The sequence below is a fragment of the Anser brachyrhynchus genome (genome assembly GCF_964034855.1).
Source record: "Anser brachyrhynchus genome assembly, chromosome: 11".
Lineage (NCBI taxonomy): Eukaryota > Metazoa > Chordata > Aves > Anseriformes > Anatidae > Anser > Anser brachyrhynchus.
Genome location: NC_137706.1, coordinates 21,772,003 through 21,791,546, shown reverse-complemented (window position 1 = coordinate 21,791,546; position 19,544 = coordinate 21,772,003). Strand labels below are relative to the sequence as shown.

Sequence of the window (19,544 nt, the reverse complement as noted above, 5' to 3'; positions counted from 1 at the left end):
CAGAGGGCACAGATCCTGCTCAGGCAGGACCGAGGCGGGGCTGCAGGAGGCAGGGCCGCAGGCGGTGCCACCCCGGCGGCCCCCACGCCGCTGAAGGGGACGAGGAGCGCCTTTCAGCCCAGCAGGAACCAGTTCAGCCACGCTTAGGGCTTAGGCATCCTGACAGCCTGCAGAGCTGTGACGAACCTTAGCAGTCGTCGGTCTAGTGTTTTCTCATTCTTTGCCTCTTGCTCTGACTGAGTTGTGCCATTAATATTTTTAACACGTGAAGTATCTTCAAAAGGCGTGGGCTTTTCCACTGCAGCAGGGCCAAGGGAATAAATTCAGCCCAGATGTGAGGGCAACTCCTAGATTAATTCCTTGCTACATACAACAGCTTTCTCTCCTTTGTAAAAATCTTGGTTTTTGCCTTTTTTGTAACCCCTTACAGAAGGGTTGTGAGGGGACTGCGAGAGCCGGGGGCGCCTCACGCGGTGCGCGCCGGGCGCGGGACGTCGCGGCCGGAGCCCGCCCGAGCACAGCGAGGCCGGGCCGCGGTGGAAGCCCCCGGAGCGGGGCTCGGAGCTCGCTCGGGGCCCCGGGGGCTGCTCGGCGGCCGGGCCCCGACCGTGAGGAAGACACGGGCCGCGCCCTCCCCTCCCCTCATCATGGCGGCCGGGTCCCTCCTCACAGCCCCGTCCCTCCCATCATGGCGGCCGGAGGGCTCCGCCCCCTCTCCCTTACCCTCCCATCATGGCGGCCGGTGGGCTCCGCCCCCTCTCCCTTACCCTCCCATCATGGCGGCCGGAGGGCTCCGCCCCCTCTCCCTTACCCTCCCATCATGGCGGCCGGAGGGCTCCGCCCCCTCTCCCTTACCCTCCCATCATGGCGGCCGGAGGGCTCCGCCCCCTCTCCCTTACCCTCCCATCATGGCGTCCCTCCGCCGCGCCGGGCGGGGCCCGGCGGGTCGCGCTCCCCGGCGGCGGGCGGGGCGCAGGGCGGGCATCCCGCCGCCGTCCCGGCGTGCCCCGCGCGGCGCTGGCTGGGGCCGCTCTGGTGCGGCTGACTCACGGCGCCTGCGGAGCGGCCGCGGCCCGCGGCAGGAAGATGGCGGCGGAGGCGGACTCGTGGGGTAGGTGGCGGCCCCGCGCCCCGCCGGGCCCCGCCGGGCTCCCCCCCGCCGCCGCCGCCGCTCACCCGCTCTCCTCTCCCCCACAGACGCCGACAGCTTCGAGGTGGTGGAGCCGGTGGCGAAGCGGCTGGTGCCGGGGGTGGCGGCCGGCGACCGCTGGGCCGGAGAGGATGAGGAGGACGACGTGAAGGTGCCGGGGCTGGGGCTGAGGGCTGGGGGCCGCGGGCCGGGGCCGTGCCGCTGCCATCCGGTGCCGCTCCTCAGGGGGCCGCGGGCCCAGGCGGCGCGGCCCGGCTCGGGGCAGGCGGCGGTGAGGGGCCCATGGGGGGGGGCCGGGGCCGGGATCGGGGGCTCCGGGGGGGCTCCCCGCGGCCCCTCGGGCCGGGAGGCGGCGCTGGGCGGGCGGGGGCCGGGGGAAGTCGAGGCCGCGCTGCCCGCGGCCCTCCCGCGGGGCGGGTCGGGTCGGTCCCCGGGCCGCAGCAAGGCCGTGAGGGGGGGCCCGGCCGTGAGGGGGGGCCCGGGAACCCCCCCCGCTGCTGCCGGGCTCTGGGCGCTGCTCCTTGGGCCGCTGGCTGCTGGTGGCTGCTCGCTTTCGGTCATCGTAGCCCTGAGCGTGGCGTCCCGGTGGGCTGGGTTCCGTGAGAGCAGCACCGTAACCCTGCTGCTTCTGCTGGCTGGAAGCTTGGGCTGTGGCAGCGTGTCTCTGCCACCCCTTTTCCCACTCCCAGGCCCCGGCCGCAGCTGGGAAGTGCGGCGGTGTTACTGCGCCGTGTCACGTTCAGTAGGTCGCTTAACATATGTTTGCTTAAGGCGCTGTTTGGAACTGAATTTTGGTGCGTTTGAGGAGCAATGTCAGCGTGGAATTGGTGTCAAAGCGTGTGGGTGTTCATTTCTCATACCTACGAAAGCTGACTTTCCTTAAAAGTTTGTTTTCTTCCATGTAATTCCAGCTGTCCCCTAGCGAGCCAGGTTTCTGGGTGGTGGATGACACAGAAACCTCAGTGTGCCTAGCGTACGTGCAGACAGGGAGCAAAATAATGTCAGGAAATGTACGAGGAAGGTGCTTGAAGAGTGGGAGGAATGGAAATAGGTAAACTGCAAAACACCTTTTTGTTTCAAATCAAGCTTCTGAGATACTAGGCAATCTCCTGGTGGTTCACCAGGCGACCTGCTTGCTCCGTTACGGTCACAGGTATGAAGCTTTCTAACTAGAGAATTGCTGCTTACTAGGTGAGGACTTGCTCGTTTTGTTATTTAGCCTGCGCTTGCGTTAGCAGAATCTCTGAAAAACACTGACTCAGTTGTCCTTGGAGTTCAGGGTGGGTATTTGTTTTTATAGGTAGTGTGAAAAGAGTAGTTCATCTGTTAAAAAAAAAAATGTATTTTTTGTAAGTTACAGGCTGTCCATTTTACTTTGTGAATTTAGTGATGCCCACACCCTGTAGTTATCACAGATGTCACATTACAGCAGGCAAAGTAAGTGGAGGTATCTCTGTATGCAGTGGCTGCAGTCATTTGTAAAAGTGTGGTTAGAGTGGGACTGTGTGTCTGTATAGAAATTTGTATTTAATCTTTATATGTTTGTGCACATGTACGAATATATCAGACCTACTGTGTTTGTGAAGTTTGCTTTTCCTCCTTTCTTTGAAAGTGGGAAACTTTCCTGCTGTGATGGAATGGGTCCAAGCGAACTGGACTGCGAGCTGTCATTCCCCTAGCGACACCTGTGCTTCCTATGGCCGTTCTAATAAAAGAACAAGGTTTTCCCCCATGTACCAAGAATGCAACTACTTCCCCCTTTCGGAAGGATTACAGTTTTAGTACTGGAGCTGCGTCTGGAGAGAAGGACCCATCCAGCAGATGAAGCTGTCCTGTTTGGTTTCAGTTGGCTCTTACAAATGCTCAAGATCTCAGAGCTGAGCTAGGGAGGTAGCTCAGGTTTGTTTGGGTACCTCGTTTGCCAGGGTCAGCTCTGGAGAAGTTCCTGCAGAAGAAAAATTACGTGGTCTAAAATATGAGCACAAGGTGTTTTCCACGTAGTTTGTCTTAACACGGGCATGCTGTGTTTTGGAATGGTTTTTATATATTCAGATTCTGGAGTTTATTCTGAAGTTGTTTTGGTAATGAACCTAAAGTAACTTAAAGTTCAGGAAATCTTGACTTCCCCAGGTTTAAAATTAGCATCTTCATAAGTAATAAAACTACTCTCAAATGTTACCAGAACACAAGTTTCCCAGAAGACGGGCCTCCTGCCAGGGAGCGTTCATCTATTTACTCTTGGGCAATTCTTTGCTCAACAAAGCCAAAACTGGGAAATTTGCTTGTTACACAGGCAACAGCCTTGGTGAAGGAGGGTGCCCAGGTACAACTGGGAATCGCAATAGTGGAGTCCCTGTCATTCTCAAATCATGTCTTCTGGTTTTGGGGGGGGAGAATGTGCATTTTCATGTGTTCAAAGTGCATATGAAAGTGTGAGAGCTGCTCTCATCGCAGGTTTATTTACCTGAAAAGGAAGATGATTTCAGTGCCCTTAGTTCAGTTACGTACGTGTAAATGAGCATTGTTGAAATACTTCAAAGTTTTATGCTACATTAGTGGATATATTGTGCAATGAAAGTGTCCTCTTTTGAATCACTTAGTATTCAGCGCAAAGATTCAGTACTAATTTTCTTTTCCTCCAAGTGTTCACAGAAATTTATAAAACGCAGGAATAGGTGTAACTGGGACTCCACCCCGCTGCCAGTTAAAAACAAAAACAGAAAAAGCAAAGAAAGCAAAATCACCTCCAATATATTAATCGTGTTCTGTTGCTTAAATAAAAACAGCTTGAAGAAGCGAGATGGCGTTAGCCCGGCTGGAAGGCCGCTGGTGTTGGCGCACCAGGCTGAGAAGTGAGTCCTCGGGTGGCCGATGTCTGGACGCTGCCCGGCCAGGAGCCTGCTGGCGGCGGTGGGGCGCGATCCCTCCGCTGCGGGTCGGCTCCCGACAGTTGGAGGTTTCTTCAGCTCAAGTTGAGACCTGAAAAGTCGACGCCTGAAAATCCCACCTACGAGCCGAGGGGGAGGTCATGCCGGCGGAGGGGTGGTCACGCCGCCCTCTGGTTTTTGCCGTTTCTGTGTTGCTTCATCAGCAGAGCTTCGCGAGCCGAACCCAGCACCGCGTGCCGGCCCAGAGCCCGGCCAGCCCGCTGTGAGCGCGCCTGTCGTGGTGCGAGAGGCCCTGGAGAAGTCACCCACGTGCAGGAATGAAATGCCGTCGTTTCTTTCGGGCCCACCGCTCCCTTTGCGTAGCGGGCAGGCTGCCTTCAGCCTCGCAGGGTTTTGCACTAGGGAGCACTTGATGTTAAAACCCCCGTCTGTGAAGGAGAGGGCAGGGGATAAGGCTTTGTACGGCAGTAATGGACATGGGTGTAACAAACTCTTAATTAGATATGAGCTAAACTAATGCCGCTGCAAATTCAAGTCAGGTTCTTGGAATGTGGAAGGGAAGCTGGAGCTCTTACAAGTGCCAATTAACTCGAGTGAGCTGGTGGCTGGGTGTCTTCCTTGCTTGGATCAGCACATTGCAGCGCATGCTGCGTTCTTCCGTCTCCGTCTTTTTCTTTGTCACGCCGATGCCAGCCCCTGAAATGAGTAGTCTGGATGACCGCTTGCATCACTGTTGTGAGGTGGAAATGACCAAGTCCAGGACTCGGTCTGTGAGTTTGCTTACAGCGATGTCCTGACGGGCTGCGCGATCTTCGCGTGAGCTGCGCCTTGTCAAACGTAATCTTTTAAGCTTGCAAGTTCAGTTGAAACAGGGAACTAAAATTAGACGCCTGTGAGGTTTCTTGGCTCTAACTTTTGGTGTGCGTGCCTTGTGGTGCTCGGCATGTAACTTCAGTTTTAGAGCACTGATTCCCATGTGGAGGTCAGGCCATCCAGCAGAATCTGGAGTGGCGTTAGGAAAAAATGTCTTCCCATAAACCCTACCCCGATGGCTGTCAAGAGGAACTGTGGGATTACTGCTGCTAAGTCTGCAGGTGACAGAAACAGGTTGCTTCTAGAGAAGTGCTTCCTCGCTATTCACCTGAGCCGTGTCGTGCTTTGAGCTGGGGTCGCCTGTCCGGGCACAGGAGCGCGGCCGCGAGGAGCGTGCCCAAGGTGGAAACTGAAAGCAGAGAACCTCTGCAGACACCACAGCTGAGGCGGTCCGAAAACGCACTCGAGGAAGTGATCGAGAACGTTCCAGTGATGTGTTTGTGGGAAGAGTGTTCTGACAGCTCCTTCTCTTCAGGAAAAAGCCGCGGGCTCGTGGTCTGAGGGCTGCTGCGCGTTGGTGCTCCCGCACCAGGATGCCCCCGCGCATCACCCGTCTGCCTACGGCCACTCTCCTGCTCACAGCACAGCCCCGTGGCCAGCGGGTTCCCGGGTGGTTTTCACCCTCGTGCAGCAGCCGCACGGACGCTTCCATCACGGTGGAAGGGGCACCGGTGGCCGCGGGCAGCGGGCACCTTGGGGGGGAGGCCCCGTGGTGGTGGCGCAGCGTCCTGCTGCAGGTGGCTGCAGCCGCGTGTCCGGTTCCAGTGGTGGCTGTGCTGCGTGAACGCCTCCGGTGGCGTCCCGGAATCGTGCAACGTTTAGTAACAGGAGCTACAGTAAAGTCATGTTTTACCGTGCGATGTTGATCTGACAGTTTGTGACTTGCTTTTCTAACTCTGTTGACAGGAACTTTGCTGTTCTTTGAATAAAAGCCGCCATCTTCGTAGCTCCTGAAACATTGTGGTCCGCTCCCAAAAGTAGCGTCCTTATTTTACAGCTCTAATGGCTTACCCCTGCTTCTTAATTCAAATACATCAGATTAATGGATGCGTGAGCATTCAGAGAGGCTATATGTAAACTACCGTTCTTTGTGTTTATCTAAAAAAGTAGAAATCATCTGTAGAAGAATCCTGTGAAGATTCACCTTAATTAAAACTTACTTTGTAGGATAACTGGGATGATGAGGAGGAAGAGGAGGAAGTAAAGGAGACAGAGATAAAACAAGGTGAGACTTAAAAGGAATACATTTCACTGTGTGCAGCATCAGAAAAGACGCTGGTTTTGTCCCGAGTGTATCTGAAGTATCAAAACCACTTTCCAAATAGGATGAATTTTGGCTTTGAGAAAGCGTGTCTTTTAACCCTCTCTGTGAACAGATTGTGCCAACTGAGCTCTGTCACTTTCTCTTTGATTAGTGGTTTTCTGGTTGTTGGGGAAAAAAAAAAGTAAACCTCGAGTGTCATATTGTTCAATGTTTTACAGAACCCAAAGTTTCAGAAAAAAAGAAAATAGCAGAAAAAATAAAAGAAAAAGAAAAACAACAAAAGAAAAAGCAAGAGGAGCTTAAAAAAAGGGTAATTACTTTTTCTTCTTGGTCTCATAAATTTAAAGGGTGGGTTTGTTCTGTTTTTTCTTTTCTTTTTTTTGAGGTTCCACAAGGCCTATGAAGGCCTTGAGTAGTCTGAAAAAACAAACTTGAGTCTTGTGCTTAACATCTGGGGGATGTCAGCTTTAATTTCTCTGAAATTTAATTGGGTTATGGAAATAATGCTTATCTCCATTTCTTTTGCATGCACCTCATGGTAAAACATGCAGTTGTAAAACTTATATGAGAAGGGGGAAGGCACAACTTAGTTAAAATGAACAATTTATTAAATTAAATAATAGGCATTGCTATGATTAATTGGGATGGCTTTCAGGTTTGTACATGAGGTGTATTGACTTCAGGCAGAAGCTATTTGAGTGGCGCTGGAAAAAAATGATTTCCTGTAATAACTCTGCTCAATATAATGTTCCCCTATATACATTTTTTTAAATTCAGTTAGAGGCACCAGAGGAACATAGAGAACTTACACCAGAAGAACAGTTAGCAGACAAACTACGGCTAAAGAAATTGCAAGAGGAGTCAGACCTTGAGTTAGCAAAAGAAACATTCGGTAAGTGTGTTGTACCCCGCTCAGTGTAATTGTAACATGACAGAAGTACCGCACCCTAAATGAAGCTTTCAGTTCTGTGCGGGGATCCTGCAGAGAGAGTTGATCAGGATCTGACTGTTAGAGCACGTGCAGGTTGTGTTACTGAGAACAAACGTGGGTTTTAAAGCCAAGCTACTGGAAGCATATCCTGGTACTGAGCACTCGCTGCAAGAACTGCAGAAACACCGTTGGGCTGTGAGGTGCTTTTCCTTACCAGTCTTGGTAGAACGGTATAGGAAAAAGATGGCTGACTGAATTTCCCAACTAAGTTATGCTTCTGATAAAAAGACGAGCATGTGAAGAAAGAGAGTGCTGTCTGATGTTCTCAGCTGCTTTACAATGCGGGCTTCAGGCTGATGAGGCTTTGGGCGAGTGTGGCGCAGCGTAACGCACGCATGCTTTACTTCGGGCAATCTGTGTAGTAAGCTAGATGTCGAGAAGGCCGGCTAGGTTACTGGAGTGAGCTTGTTTCCTTGGGTAGTTGGAAATAGACTTACTGCAGCTTGTTCTGGCTCTGTGCTGTGACACAGCTGGCAAAGGCGCTGATTTATAGCAGCATTCTTCAAACACGAAAGCTTGCTTCCTTGCTTAAAGTGGGTTATTCAGCTTATTACTCAGTGAAAATTCTGCTGCGTATCTTCTGAAAGAGTGCAGTGCCTTGGGGAGGAGGGGTTGCTTTAGAACAGTTGCAAAGAACCCATTACATTTTGCACTGACCCGCTGGAAGGGGAGAAGTGCTACATGTAGCAAAGTGCTTCAGAAATAGCTGGTTCAAATGACTAAGCTTTAGAGCAAAGTCTCTTCAGGTCCAGGTTAGTGACTCAGGCTGGTAGCTTTTGTTTGGCAGAAGCCAGTGGGGAGCGAGAAAACCTCAGATTTAGTTTTGCAAAGGTTCAGCAGAAGTGAAGAACTGAATGTGAATGGGGTTACTTGTTTTCTGTTGGTGTCATCTTTTAGGGGCCTACAGCTGATGTTTTCTTTAAAACCTGTGTTTTTCCTTGCAGGTGTAAATAACACTTGTGGAATAGATGCCATGAATCCCTCTTCAAAAGATGACTTTACGGAATTTGGCAAACTACTAAAAGAAAAAATTACACAATATGAAAAATCATTACATTATGCCAGTTTTTTGGAAGCATTAGTTCGAGACGTATGTATTTCATGTAAGTTAAGTGAAAGACTTCTAGACTGTACTGCCAAAATTGTAATGGGGTTGAATTTGAAAACATGCTGTGAGTAAAATTTAAATCAAGATTAATCTATGCCGTTTATACTAAATAAAGTCTAGTCTAGTCTGTTTCACTGACCTAGTATCCAATTTCCATCCCAACAAACTTTATTATGGATCACGTGCTTGTACTGTTAGAGCCATTCTGCAAGTCAGTTAAGTACAGTCACTTTAAAAGTGTAAATTGTTTTGCTGATACAAATGTCGCATGTTTCCCCTGAAGCAGCTTCTGGAAAATAAATGGTTCTCTGAGCCGGAAAACTCGAGTAGCAATTTGGAAGGAAACTATTATAAAATTGAGATAATGTAATTCAGGGACTGCAAAATAAATTGTTCTGGAATTCAGCATGTAACTATACACAGATAAACTGAACTAATTTGTTTCCACTGTTCTGGTAGGCTGAAGTATTTGGTGAATTCATTGTTTGAGATCTTTTCCTGTACCGTACACATGTTGTCCTTCAGCAAAGTGGTAACTTGATACTATTTAGTGCTGCATAAATACAGGGATCGTTGGCTGCCTGAAGCTAGTAACATACATTTCGAATGGATTCCAGGTCTTCTAAAGTGAAGGACTTGCCATCTCGTGGATAATTTATTATTAATATTCCGCTGCTTCTTTTCATGTGTGTGTCTAAAACAGTCCCTATTTTACTGTATTACATCATAGTACTAGATTTTTTTCAAATGTCTCCTTACTAAGGCTCACATGTTCGCTAACTCTGAATTTGCAAAATCTTACCTTCCCGAACGTTCAAGCTGCTTATTAGGGACCATGTGAGTAGCAGTTGTCATCAAAAGGCTCAGAATTACCCAGTATGTATTTTGTTGTTTTATATCAAGTAATTGCCAGTATTTACTTCTTATTGATGCTCACCTCCGTAGTTTTTTGATAGAATTTTTATCATAAAATTATTTAACTGCCTTCTAAAATCAATAGTGATAAGGAATCTTTTCTTTTTTTTCCCTAATGCAGTGGAAATTGATGATTTGAAAAAGATCACAAATTCTTTGACAGTACTATGCAGTGAAAAACAAAAACAAGAAAAGGTAAGGCTTCTACGCTTTTCTGTAACCGTAACATTATCTGCTAAAGACGATGATCTCCTGGAAGATGGAAATAGGTCTAATGCTGAATTGAACTGCTGATTTTGTTACATGTAGTAGTAGATGAAATGATAGTCTTGGATACTGTTTTAGAACTAAATAAATACTCTTAGATGTGTGAGATAATCAGTTTACTGAATCTAGAGACCACAGGCAAAACGTCCCTTAATTTACATGCATCTTACCTGCATGATAACCTTGTTCCATTTTACACTGTGCTCCCTTGGAGTTAAAATGACTTATGCCAATACCCTGAGAATGGAAGCCAGCCTCAGTTACAGTTAAATGTCAATATAATACCAATATAGGGAAGTAACTTTAACTCTTTGGCAAAGTTTGTCATTTTGAATAGCAGATAGCTGGGATTTTCTCAGTGGCATGCAAACTGAAGGAACAGTAATTGCATAGGCAAGGAAAAATAAGTTTTTAGAGGTGATGTGACAGTTTAACTGATGCAAATTATAACATCATGTTTTATACTATAAATTTAAAATCCCAGGTCAGTTGGAATTGAAGTATTAGTTGAATCATCAGAAAGCAATAAAATTAAACAGAAAACATCATTGTCAATACAATTTTCTCAATATGTTTTAAATCAAACTGGAGGATTGATATAAAACAAATGGCAGTGCATTATTATTGTAAGTAGTAGCTTGTAAATGAAAAATGGGACTCTTAAATACAACGTGTTTCAGTGGCAGATGTTATTCTATTATGCCAGTTCTATAGGACCTCTGCAGGAATGACTGAAGCACTAGAATACAAACAAATTTTATGTAGTGTTACTGCATTAAGTCTAGAGTTTGGTAAACATAATGAACTCTTTCTTTAATATGTACTGCACTTTGGAGAGAAGCCTGTGACTTACTGAACCAAAAAAGTTTAAAAGTATGTATATTTTCTATTCTTACGCTCTCTCCTTTTCCTCTAAATTAGTTTGGCTAACCACTGAAACCTGCAACTATACCAGTCCAGTAAGGCAGGGCTTTATACTTGTTTAGTTTTGTAAAATTAACAGGACGCATAGTTAGTCTACTTGGTTAGAGTCTAGGTGAAATAGGATGAATGACAAAACAGTTAAATATGTGATGTAGGGAGCTGTGGAACACTCGGGAATATAGCTTTACTATGACTAGATTGTGTTGTGGATGAAATGCTGCTGCAGAAATCATTGCAACAGTGCATTCACCATGAGTACATGGTGCAAGTGTTCATACCTCAAAAACGAGAGGCGTTACTCAAATTTAAATAATGACAAATTACTGTGGATTTTTAAGTAAACATGCTCTTCTTCCTCTTTAAGCAAAGTAAAGCCAAAAAGAAGAAAAAAGGTGTTGTGCCTGGAGGTGGTTTAAAGGCTACTATGAAAGATGACCTGGCTGATTATGGAGGATATGATGGAGAATACGTACAAGACTTTGAAGACTTCATGTGACATTTATCTCCCCTTCTATTGTCTTTCTGTTGCCCGTAATCCCTTAAACATGTAGCACAACTTCTCTTTCTTTAAATTCTGCCAAATGCTACAATCAAAATTGCAGTATCTCTGTGCTGGTGGTTTAACTCTTGTCAGGCCAGTGCGAAGGCACTGGGATTCCTGGTTTGTGCTCAAGGGGTTAGAATGAAGAAATTTAAAAACTGTATAAATTACAGTAAAATAAAATTTTTAAAAAACTACTACACAGCATTCTGATAACGGTATTGTTGCTATTTGATTTTTATAGTAACAGCCACTAAATTGGAAATGAATTTCAAAAAGGCAAAGTATTATTACCAGCACAGTTCAATGACATGGCCTTAACTGTAGCTCCTTGAATGAATTGTTTGATGAACAAAAGCAGTTTGCAGCAAGGGCATGGTGTGCACTTAGTATTACAATTGCTTTGTCTTAAGTTAGAGCTTGAGGTTTTCAGTATATTGTGAGGGGGAACTGCTAACTTCAGCGTAAGGATACTGCACATGGAATGCATCACTTGAGATACCCACTACTTCAAAGCTTGACATTTAAACAGAACACTTGTTTGGGTCAGAACAAGGAAAGAGTTCCTTATTTGAAAAAATAAAAAAAGATGAGTATGAAGTTTAGTTTCCATTTATCTAAATTTCTACTAATGCAGCTGTATGGGTTGGGTATTCTTTAACAGTTAATTGCCTGGTTTAAGTGTAAAAAACAAGACTTCCTTTTGGTCTCTCATGGGCTGTGGTAAATCTTTCACGACTCAGCCATTTTCTTTCATTTAAAAAAAAAACTTGCTTAGCAAACTGCAACAGTTACTACAGTTGGGCAAATTGTTACGTTAACAATTATGACATCTGCAATGTTTTATAAAGCAACTAATTTAATAAAAATCACTATTGTGAGGACTTCACTATAGCTGTCTTTGGACCTGTTCTTTCAGCGTACTACAATGTAAGTACTTGAAGAGAGTTGCAAAAATGAGGTGAATACTGCTGGCTGCTTGTTACTAAGTCTAGACTTTGCTCTGTCTTGCAGCTTCTCTGGTGTTAGAGGTGCAAGATTTCATTCCTGTAAAACAGCTTTCCTTAAATTAAGATGTACAGCTGCTGCTGATAAACAAAATACTTTTGCATTTCCACAGTGAACTTAAACATCCGTGTTGCTGGAAGTGCTGAGGTCAGTAGCTTGTACTCACCTTAGAAATGTCTCAGGGCAGCCTCCTTAACAGCGCAGCTCTATTCCAGCTGGCAGTTGACACTTATAAGAAGTCAGTCTTGCATTTACAACTTACTTACGGCTTACTCACGTGTTTGTTCCTAATATGGATAGGATACGTGTGCTTCTACAAGGCAGGAGTTCTGCTTCCCAGTATTAGCGGTCCCAAATTTTTAATCAGGGCTAGGGATTTGCAGAAGGAGGTTCTCCTTTCATGCTAGGAACTTTTAAATTGAACTTTAAAGGCTGCTAGTCATCATTTAACTTAGACTGAGCTGGCTGTGATTATTCTAATTTAGTCTTATGAGACTGACTAGAACTGGAATTTTAAATACAGTGTTCTGTTCAGGCATAATCTTTGCTACTTAATCTTTTATTAAAGGTGTATCAAAGGCGCTATGACTTGTACTTTATATACCCGTATGCAAGTAATATGTCATATGCAAAGGTTGCTAGCGTGACTGTTCAGCAACCAAAGGGAGCTTGTTAAGATACAAATCCGACTTAGAAATCCAACTTAGCATGCCTTTGCTAATTAAAAATACAATTGCCATAGCAACCTTGTTGCTAGGATAATGTTTAATATTTAGAGATAGTACAGTATCATTGCTTAATGTGACTAATGTTACTTCGAAGCTGTTTTTATACTACAGTCCCTCCCACCCCTTTTGCGCAGGAGATAAAGTCTTTGGATTAGATAGACTCTGACGGCTGTGTGAAGCACTGTTCAGGTATTATCCTGCTACATGTCCCTGGTCTTCTAAACTTACCCCAAAGATCTAAGTGGCAGAATACCTGGGTTGCTAGCTCTTGTTAAGGCCTCAATACCAACTGTCTGCCCAGTAGGCCTGTCTAAGCATGCCAATACAGTAGCAACTACGTTAAGTACATGCTATTGTATGACATTTTCAGCTTATCACTTAAGCTAGAAAACAAAAACAGGCTAATGAGCGTGGAATCAGAGAATACATAAAACAATAGGTTATTTAGCATGCACCTAAAACTTTCAAAGGAGCCTGCTAATTCTACTTATTTCCTATGGCGATCCATCATCCACGCCCCTAAACTAAAGGGCTGCTGGATCTCTGAGGTTCATCATCGACTGTTCCAGCCTGTATTTGCCATTAGTCGAGTATTTTGTAAACAGTAGGATTTATTATACAAAACGCTTTTAGGTTAATACAGTATCAGCATTTTAAATATTTACAACCACCACCAGTTTTCTGGAGTTACTTTCACATAGCAGCATATCATTACAAGCAGGTAATTGATAAAATAGCTGTTAAAGAATCGGTACTAACCATGCAAGTTGTGGCACTGGTACTGTCAGTCAGTCTCTACTTCATGGAGGATGGATGGATTCTAGTTTGATAGCATGTCGTTAAGACAACATCCAGTCTGTGCATCTTTCAGGAGCATGTTTACCACATCATAGAACTTGTTATCATAAGCCAGTCTGTACTGCATGTAGATGTCTTCACAGTAAGCAAGCAATTTCTTCAGATTTTTCAGAGCAGCATCAGCAGGTGGGTGTTGTTTAACCCTGAAAATAATTTTACATAAAATTGAAATAAGAGAAAGCCTTATAGCCATTGCTACAAGAACTGTATTTCTTAAGAGGCTCAACACATATATTAGATTCTCTTGGCTGTTTATTTTGCTCTGATTTATTTTATAAAGATCCAGTATGACCAGCCTTGAGGTACCGCACTTATCCTGCTGAATAAAAATTATCATAGAATGGCTGGGGTTGGAAAGGACTTTAAAGTTCACCCAGTTCCAACCCCCTGCCATGGGCAGGGACACCACCTGCTAGATCACATTGCCCAGGGCCTCATCTAGCCTGGCCTTGAACACCTCCAGGGATGGGACATCCACAACGTCTCTGGGCAACCTGTTCCAGTGCCTCACCACCCTCTGAGTGAAGAATTTCCTCCTAACATCTAATCTAAATCTCCCCTTTCAGTTTAAAACCCTCCCGTCTTTTCCTGTCATTATCTGCCCGAACAAAAAGTCACACTCCATCATTTTATAAGCCCCCTTTAACTACTGAAAAGGCTGCCAGTGATGATAGATCCAGTGCTATTTCCACAATACGTTTAAGAAACTGAACATAGATCTCAGCTCCCCTATATGCCATACTTTGTCACAGAAAAGTTTTTAACAATACTATGACTTGCATTCCATTAAACATGCAACTTGTTCTTCTAGTCTGTGGAAAAGAAAGTTCCCAGTTTGACCACAGAACTACTTACTTCTTAGCAATCTCCTCAAATATGCTAGGCTTCAGTAGTTTTTGCTGTTTAAATTCTTCTAAGTAATTGAAGTCTCCCTTGGTGATCACTTGTTGATACAGAACTTCAGCCCAGTCTGGAACAAACTCGTAAGCCTCAGCCACAATAGCTGCCTTCAGGGAGAACAGATGCTGGAATTACTAAGCCGGAAGAGTTTACTTTTGTACAGAAACATTCCTATACTTTAAATATTCTACATCTTCAGTTTGACCTACCTCTGAGCATTACGCTCACAGGAGCAGAGTGCTTAGGCACCTGCTGTTTAAAGCAATCATTTTCAAAAAAAAACAAAAACAGATGAGAAAGCTTACTTGATAGAATCTAGGCAAGGACATGATGCATTCCATCAGGTTCTGCCTGTTCAGGTTAATCAGCATAGTGCTCTGACCGGTGTTCAGAAAATGCAGCTGGAGGGTTATCAGCTTTGTTAGCCGACTGCAGCGCAAGGACTGTCGGACACAGGAGTCCTATGTAGTAAAAACAAACACAAGCTGCTGAAGTATGTTTGGAGGAAAACCACAAACAATGCTGACAGAAACAATGTGTTCAGAGTTGTCTAGTATTTTCTCTTGTAGAAGACTGCAGTTTTATCATATTCCATTAGTTTTAAATAAAGCTTCACTCACTGAAAATATTTCTTTCATCATCCTAACCACACCAGTTCTTAAACACTCTTTATATTGTTCTATTCTCACCTGTCCTTAGAGTAAAGCAGTTAAGCTCATGGTCACTCCTCTAAAACTGGGAATCTAATCGTAATCCCAGCTGTTAGAAGTCTTAAAAGGAAACACTATACAACTCTGATACAAGAATGTTACTGAGACTGCTGGGATACTGCTGAAATGATACAGCAAGAGATTTTTTTTGCTTAATTTTTGCTGGGGTGGGATTCTGCACATCTTCCCTAGAGCAGCTGTCTTTGTTCTCTCAGTTCAGCTCACTCCTTATGTGCTGTATAGAAGTCATACAATTTCATGTTGTTTTACCTTAGAGTAACTTTCTGCTGCATCAATAAAGAGAGTCAGAGCTTTCATCAGCAGTTTCTTTAAATTTGCAACATCTTGAAGAGATTCCTCTGAAATGGGGAAAAAAATGCAAAAACTTATTATTTACACAGGTGACAAAATAAGCTATAAAATACTTCCTGGTACCAAGTCTGTGTCTCCTATAGTTTCAGAAAGCAGCAAAAAAGATTTCTTATATTAAAAAAAAAAAAGTTGAAAAATTGCAAAGGAGTAGTGGTATCTGTTTGACTATGAGCCAAAGGCATTGCAGGAACCTAGTCATGTGATTGACGACCAAAAAGAAATCCAAATCATACATTTGTGGTAGATACAACCTCTAACTATTATCAGATAAATTCAGAAAAGCATTTGACATAGCTTCTATTTTAGTTGCTGTTACAGTACTGACTAACTGCTCCGCACCGAGATCTCTGTATGCTCCACAGCACTCTCCCAGCTGTACGGAACTCACTAAGGTCAGATGTAAACGAGTTACTTTGCACAAAAAGTCAACACTTCATATATACACTTTTTGTTAAAACCTACATTGTATCACATCTAGTAAAGTGAAGAAAACATGCATGTGTCCTTACCTCCTCCTCCCATGCACAGCAGTACTGGAAGATTACCTTACAGTAAGAGCCCAAAATCTCAACTCTTTGAAAAGTAACAGAGTGGCCAGATAAAGCACTGAGTGCAAGAATAGTGCCTTCCTTCCAGCCAGTGGAATTTTAATGGATGTTACCAGAACAACACAGGCAATCCAAACTACAATTGCCCACGATGTCTTCCTTCTAAAACAGTAATAGCATATGCAACATTAAGGTACATTTTAACTCTTCAGAAGTATTCCACCTTCAGTCAGTTGTGTGGTGCAGACAGCAGCAACCTGACGTACCGAACGATATGCAAACTCATATTTCTTGTTTTTGCAGCTTCCACTCACCCCATGGCTGTGATTCAATGAGTTTAAGCTGTATGCCAGCAGCAGCCTCATGATTCTCTCCAATTTCTCGACACATACTGAAGCAAAGGGCGATCATGTTGTGCTTTTCACTGTCCCCTGGGCGGCAACGCTTGATGTAATCCAGCAGAGCTGTCTTCAGTGTCCCACTCTGGTCAAATGAAGGAATAACAGATTAAGATTTGAAGAGCTTATTTTTTCATTCACATTTTAGTACTCACAAGCAAATCTATAATGATCACTTTTTGTAAAATTGTATCAGAACAGTCTTTGAGGGTTCTCCACAATATTTTAAGACATAATGGGAATATTACACTTGGGTTATGTCAGGCATTAAAATCCAGTAGCTATGCACCTATTTATAAATAAATGTTAAAACTGAATTATTTATATTACAATAAAGCTATAAATATTTACTATTTTATGATTTCTAAGAACTCATGAAACAGCAAACTAGAAGAAAAAAACAGCTTCAATGCTGTTCTCGTTGCAGCACTGAACTAATTAGAACAAACTTGTTCAACTAAAAACCAGATAAAACCCAGAATTAATTTACCACTGTGGAACTAGAATAACACTTCCTAGACTCCAGTAATAATTCCACCTTGCTGTATAAGTATCAGTTTATGACACAGACACACAGTTCTCTTTTCCCAGCTTTATTCCCCTCCACCTACTGGGTCTAATTTCTTTCTCATGAGCACTTCAAAGTAATGTTTCTCATGCAGCAGTTCAAATATGTAGGTCATTTCATTGTATCTGCCAATTCCAGTAAGAAGACGAACCTGTGGAAATAACAGTGTAAGTATGCAGCTCAAAGTAAAGCAGAAAAGTCCTTTCTCACAAAGCTGTTAGTGCTGTGGCAGGAAAAAGGCCGCACGAGGCAAGAGTGCTGTACCAGCCGATACAGCTACATGGTAAAGCTAATTGTATTGCATTAGGCAGGCAGACAACCCCTTAGAGCCAAGAGGTTTTATTTTTAATCTAACCCACTGCACCTTTTTTACTGTAAGGTGAAAGGGTATCATTTTACCAAATATAAATATGCAGTGGACTTTCTAGGCTCCTCAGTACATTCCCTCTTGCAGTAACACCACTGTATTGAGCATGGCTCAGAATCCAGGATTCTTTTCAAGACAGGTTTAAAAGATGTGTGACAGCATGGTAATAAAAACGGTCACATTTCACTAGTTGTTGAATCACTTCGAAATTCTGTTTGATTTACTACACTGTTGCCATCTCACTCTTCCACTTCTATTTTTCCAGTGAAGTCTTCTAATAGATTCTGTGACAAAAAAATCTGTCCATTAGGACATGCACACATCAGACCAAAAACCCAGCTTTAGCTTTCACCTCTAGCTTCCAGAGACAGGCAGGACAAGACCAGTCAACCAGAAGTGAAAGACTGTATTACATTCTGCTACCCACCTGCTCCCCACGCACTGCTCAGAGCAAAGTTATTTGCTGACATACGCAAGAAGATGTTCATACAGCCTCTAGATACACATATGGCATCAAAGATACATACCACAAGTCCATACTCATCATTAGGGGCTAAATGTTCATCTGTGAGAAGCCGTGCTGCTTGGAGGACTCTAGTGATTCCTTCCATGTGGCAAGTCAAACTAAAGCAATTATGGGCCAAAATCAGCAATTCTGTAACTGAAGAATACAAAAACTCTGGTACTTTGGTTCATAAACTGAGGAAATTAATTCCTATGTTGTAGTCTTAACCTGGGGATAACAATGTGTGTCTACAAAACTGATACCATCTCTGCAGAGGATACACAACCTTTCCTGTTATAAACAGCAGAATTGGATAGAAAGTTGAGCTATTATGGCTCTGGCCTATGCAACTTTAAGTTATAGCTCCTGCAGCAATATGCACTCAGTTTGGCTTCCCAGCCTGTGCTGAAGTCTGGGGCTTTAGATCATTTTCTGAAATGCTATTTTCTCCAAATACAAAATTTCCAACCTCCTCCAACAAAAGCTGATTGACAAACATACAATGAATGTATCAGCATCCCACTTTTGGCAATCAGCTCTCCATTTGAAAGAAGAAAGCCACAACTTTCGCATCTGGGTTTGAAAAAAGTCATTCATCAATTCCATAAAAATGCAGATTTTTGAAAAGAATATAGCTAATGTCATAAACCTATACAACGTATTTTGAAACTAATTACAGCTCCATCTGTAAAAATGTTGTACTCTAGCAGAGGCTTCATTCTAAGAGGTATAGTGCTCCAGCACAATTCGGTGATTCCCAACATTGTTACCTCTTAGTCTTTTCCTTACTTTTAGTCAGTCATACATAAAAACACTAATATTCACCCCTATGCTACTTAACCAGACAAATCAAGGAATAAGTTAAGATCTGACAACAGGACTAAGGTGTTACGGACATAAAGGCTACATGGAACGTGGTACTTTTAACTATCTGTTTTCTCACAAAGGTATTCCAAATTTCCGGTATTACAGATGGATTCTAATGGAACAGAATCAGCACCAACTTCAACCCTGCTTCGCTTTCTGCAGAAGTGTTCTAGAAGACACTCTCTCCTCACCACTCTGGACAAAATATTGTTGGAAGTTCTCCAGTTCTGCCAGTGCTAATACTCATGAGACAACTCACACTACAACCATATCCTCTCTCGTTTTCCTCAGAGATGAACTGCCCATAACAAATTAAACAAAAACAGTCAAAGTATGTAAGTAGGAGATCTCAATTTGCCTCTGCTGGTTAGCTGCCAAAGCACCTTTTGTTACAAACTCAATGACAAGATCTCCATAAAGCTGCAATGTTTAAAACCAATTCCAGTAACAAAAGATCAAAAAGTCACTTTAATAAATAGACTAAAAAAAAAAGAAAAAGCTATTTCTAATTGTGACTAATAGGAAGAAAGCCACCATAACCATCTTCTGTAAAATGTAACTACAGAAGTTCAGGTAATTCACTGACTGTATTTCCCAGCTATCAGCATAAAAAAAAATGGGTTTTGTTTGGAAAATAAATTCAGGTGATACTTAAGCAATATGTTTATTTGTTGTGCATATATTCATATCTATTAACATCAAATTTGAGATCAGTAATAGATGCTTCCATCAGCATTGTTTTTATTCTTTGTGATGTGACTTTAAACTAAACAATGCAATGCTTAGTGATGCAC

The 19,544-nt window shown here is 43.7% G+C and overlaps 2 protein-coding genes across 3 annotated transcripts in view; one reads left to right on the top strand and one right to left on the bottom strand.

Annotated features, from left to right (window-relative positions):
• Positions 1–951: 951 nt before the first annotated feature.
• EIF3J (eukaryotic translation initiation factor 3 subunit J) lies at positions 952–11,810 on the top strand. Of its 2 annotated transcripts, none has more exons than XM_080551604.1 (8): positions 952–1,111; positions 1,198–1,301; positions 6,079–6,136; positions 6,394–6,485; positions 6,953–7,067; positions 8,111–8,269; positions 9,311–9,384; positions 10,745–11,810. In XM_080551604.1, exons 1-8 carry the CDS (start codon positions 1,087–1,089, stop codon positions 10,874–10,876), a joined length of 759 nt encoding a protein of 252 aa, XP_080407730.1. In that variant the 5' UTR covers positions 952–1,086; the 3' UTR covers positions 10,877–11,810. The 2 variants fall into 2 exon arrangements, with proteins under 2 accessions (XP_080407730.1, XP_080407731.1); XM_080551605.1 differs by lacking the exon at positions 10,745–11,810 and adding an exon at positions 10,298–10,327.
• The window catches only part of SPG11 (SPG11 vesicle trafficking associated, spatacsin), a 35,607-nt gene continuing 27,590 nt past the window's right edge, over positions 11,528–19,544 (bottom strand). The window contains exons 34-40 of the mRNA XM_080551564.1: positions 17,906–18,039; positions 17,055–17,162; positions 16,360–16,528; positions 15,396–15,484; positions 14,721–14,876; positions 14,371–14,522; positions 11,528–13,658 (exon numbers count right to left, since the gene is read on the bottom strand). Coding sequence (XP_080407690.1) covers positions 13,478–13,658; positions 14,371–14,522; positions 14,721–14,876; positions 15,396–15,484; positions 16,360–16,528; positions 17,055–17,162; positions 17,906–18,039 — 989 coding nt within the window. The 3' untranslated portion in view covers positions 11,528–13,477. The remainder of the gene's footprint in view (positions 13,659–14,370; positions 14,523–14,720; positions 14,877–15,395; positions 15,485–16,359; positions 16,529–17,054; positions 17,163–17,905; positions 18,040–19,544) is intronic.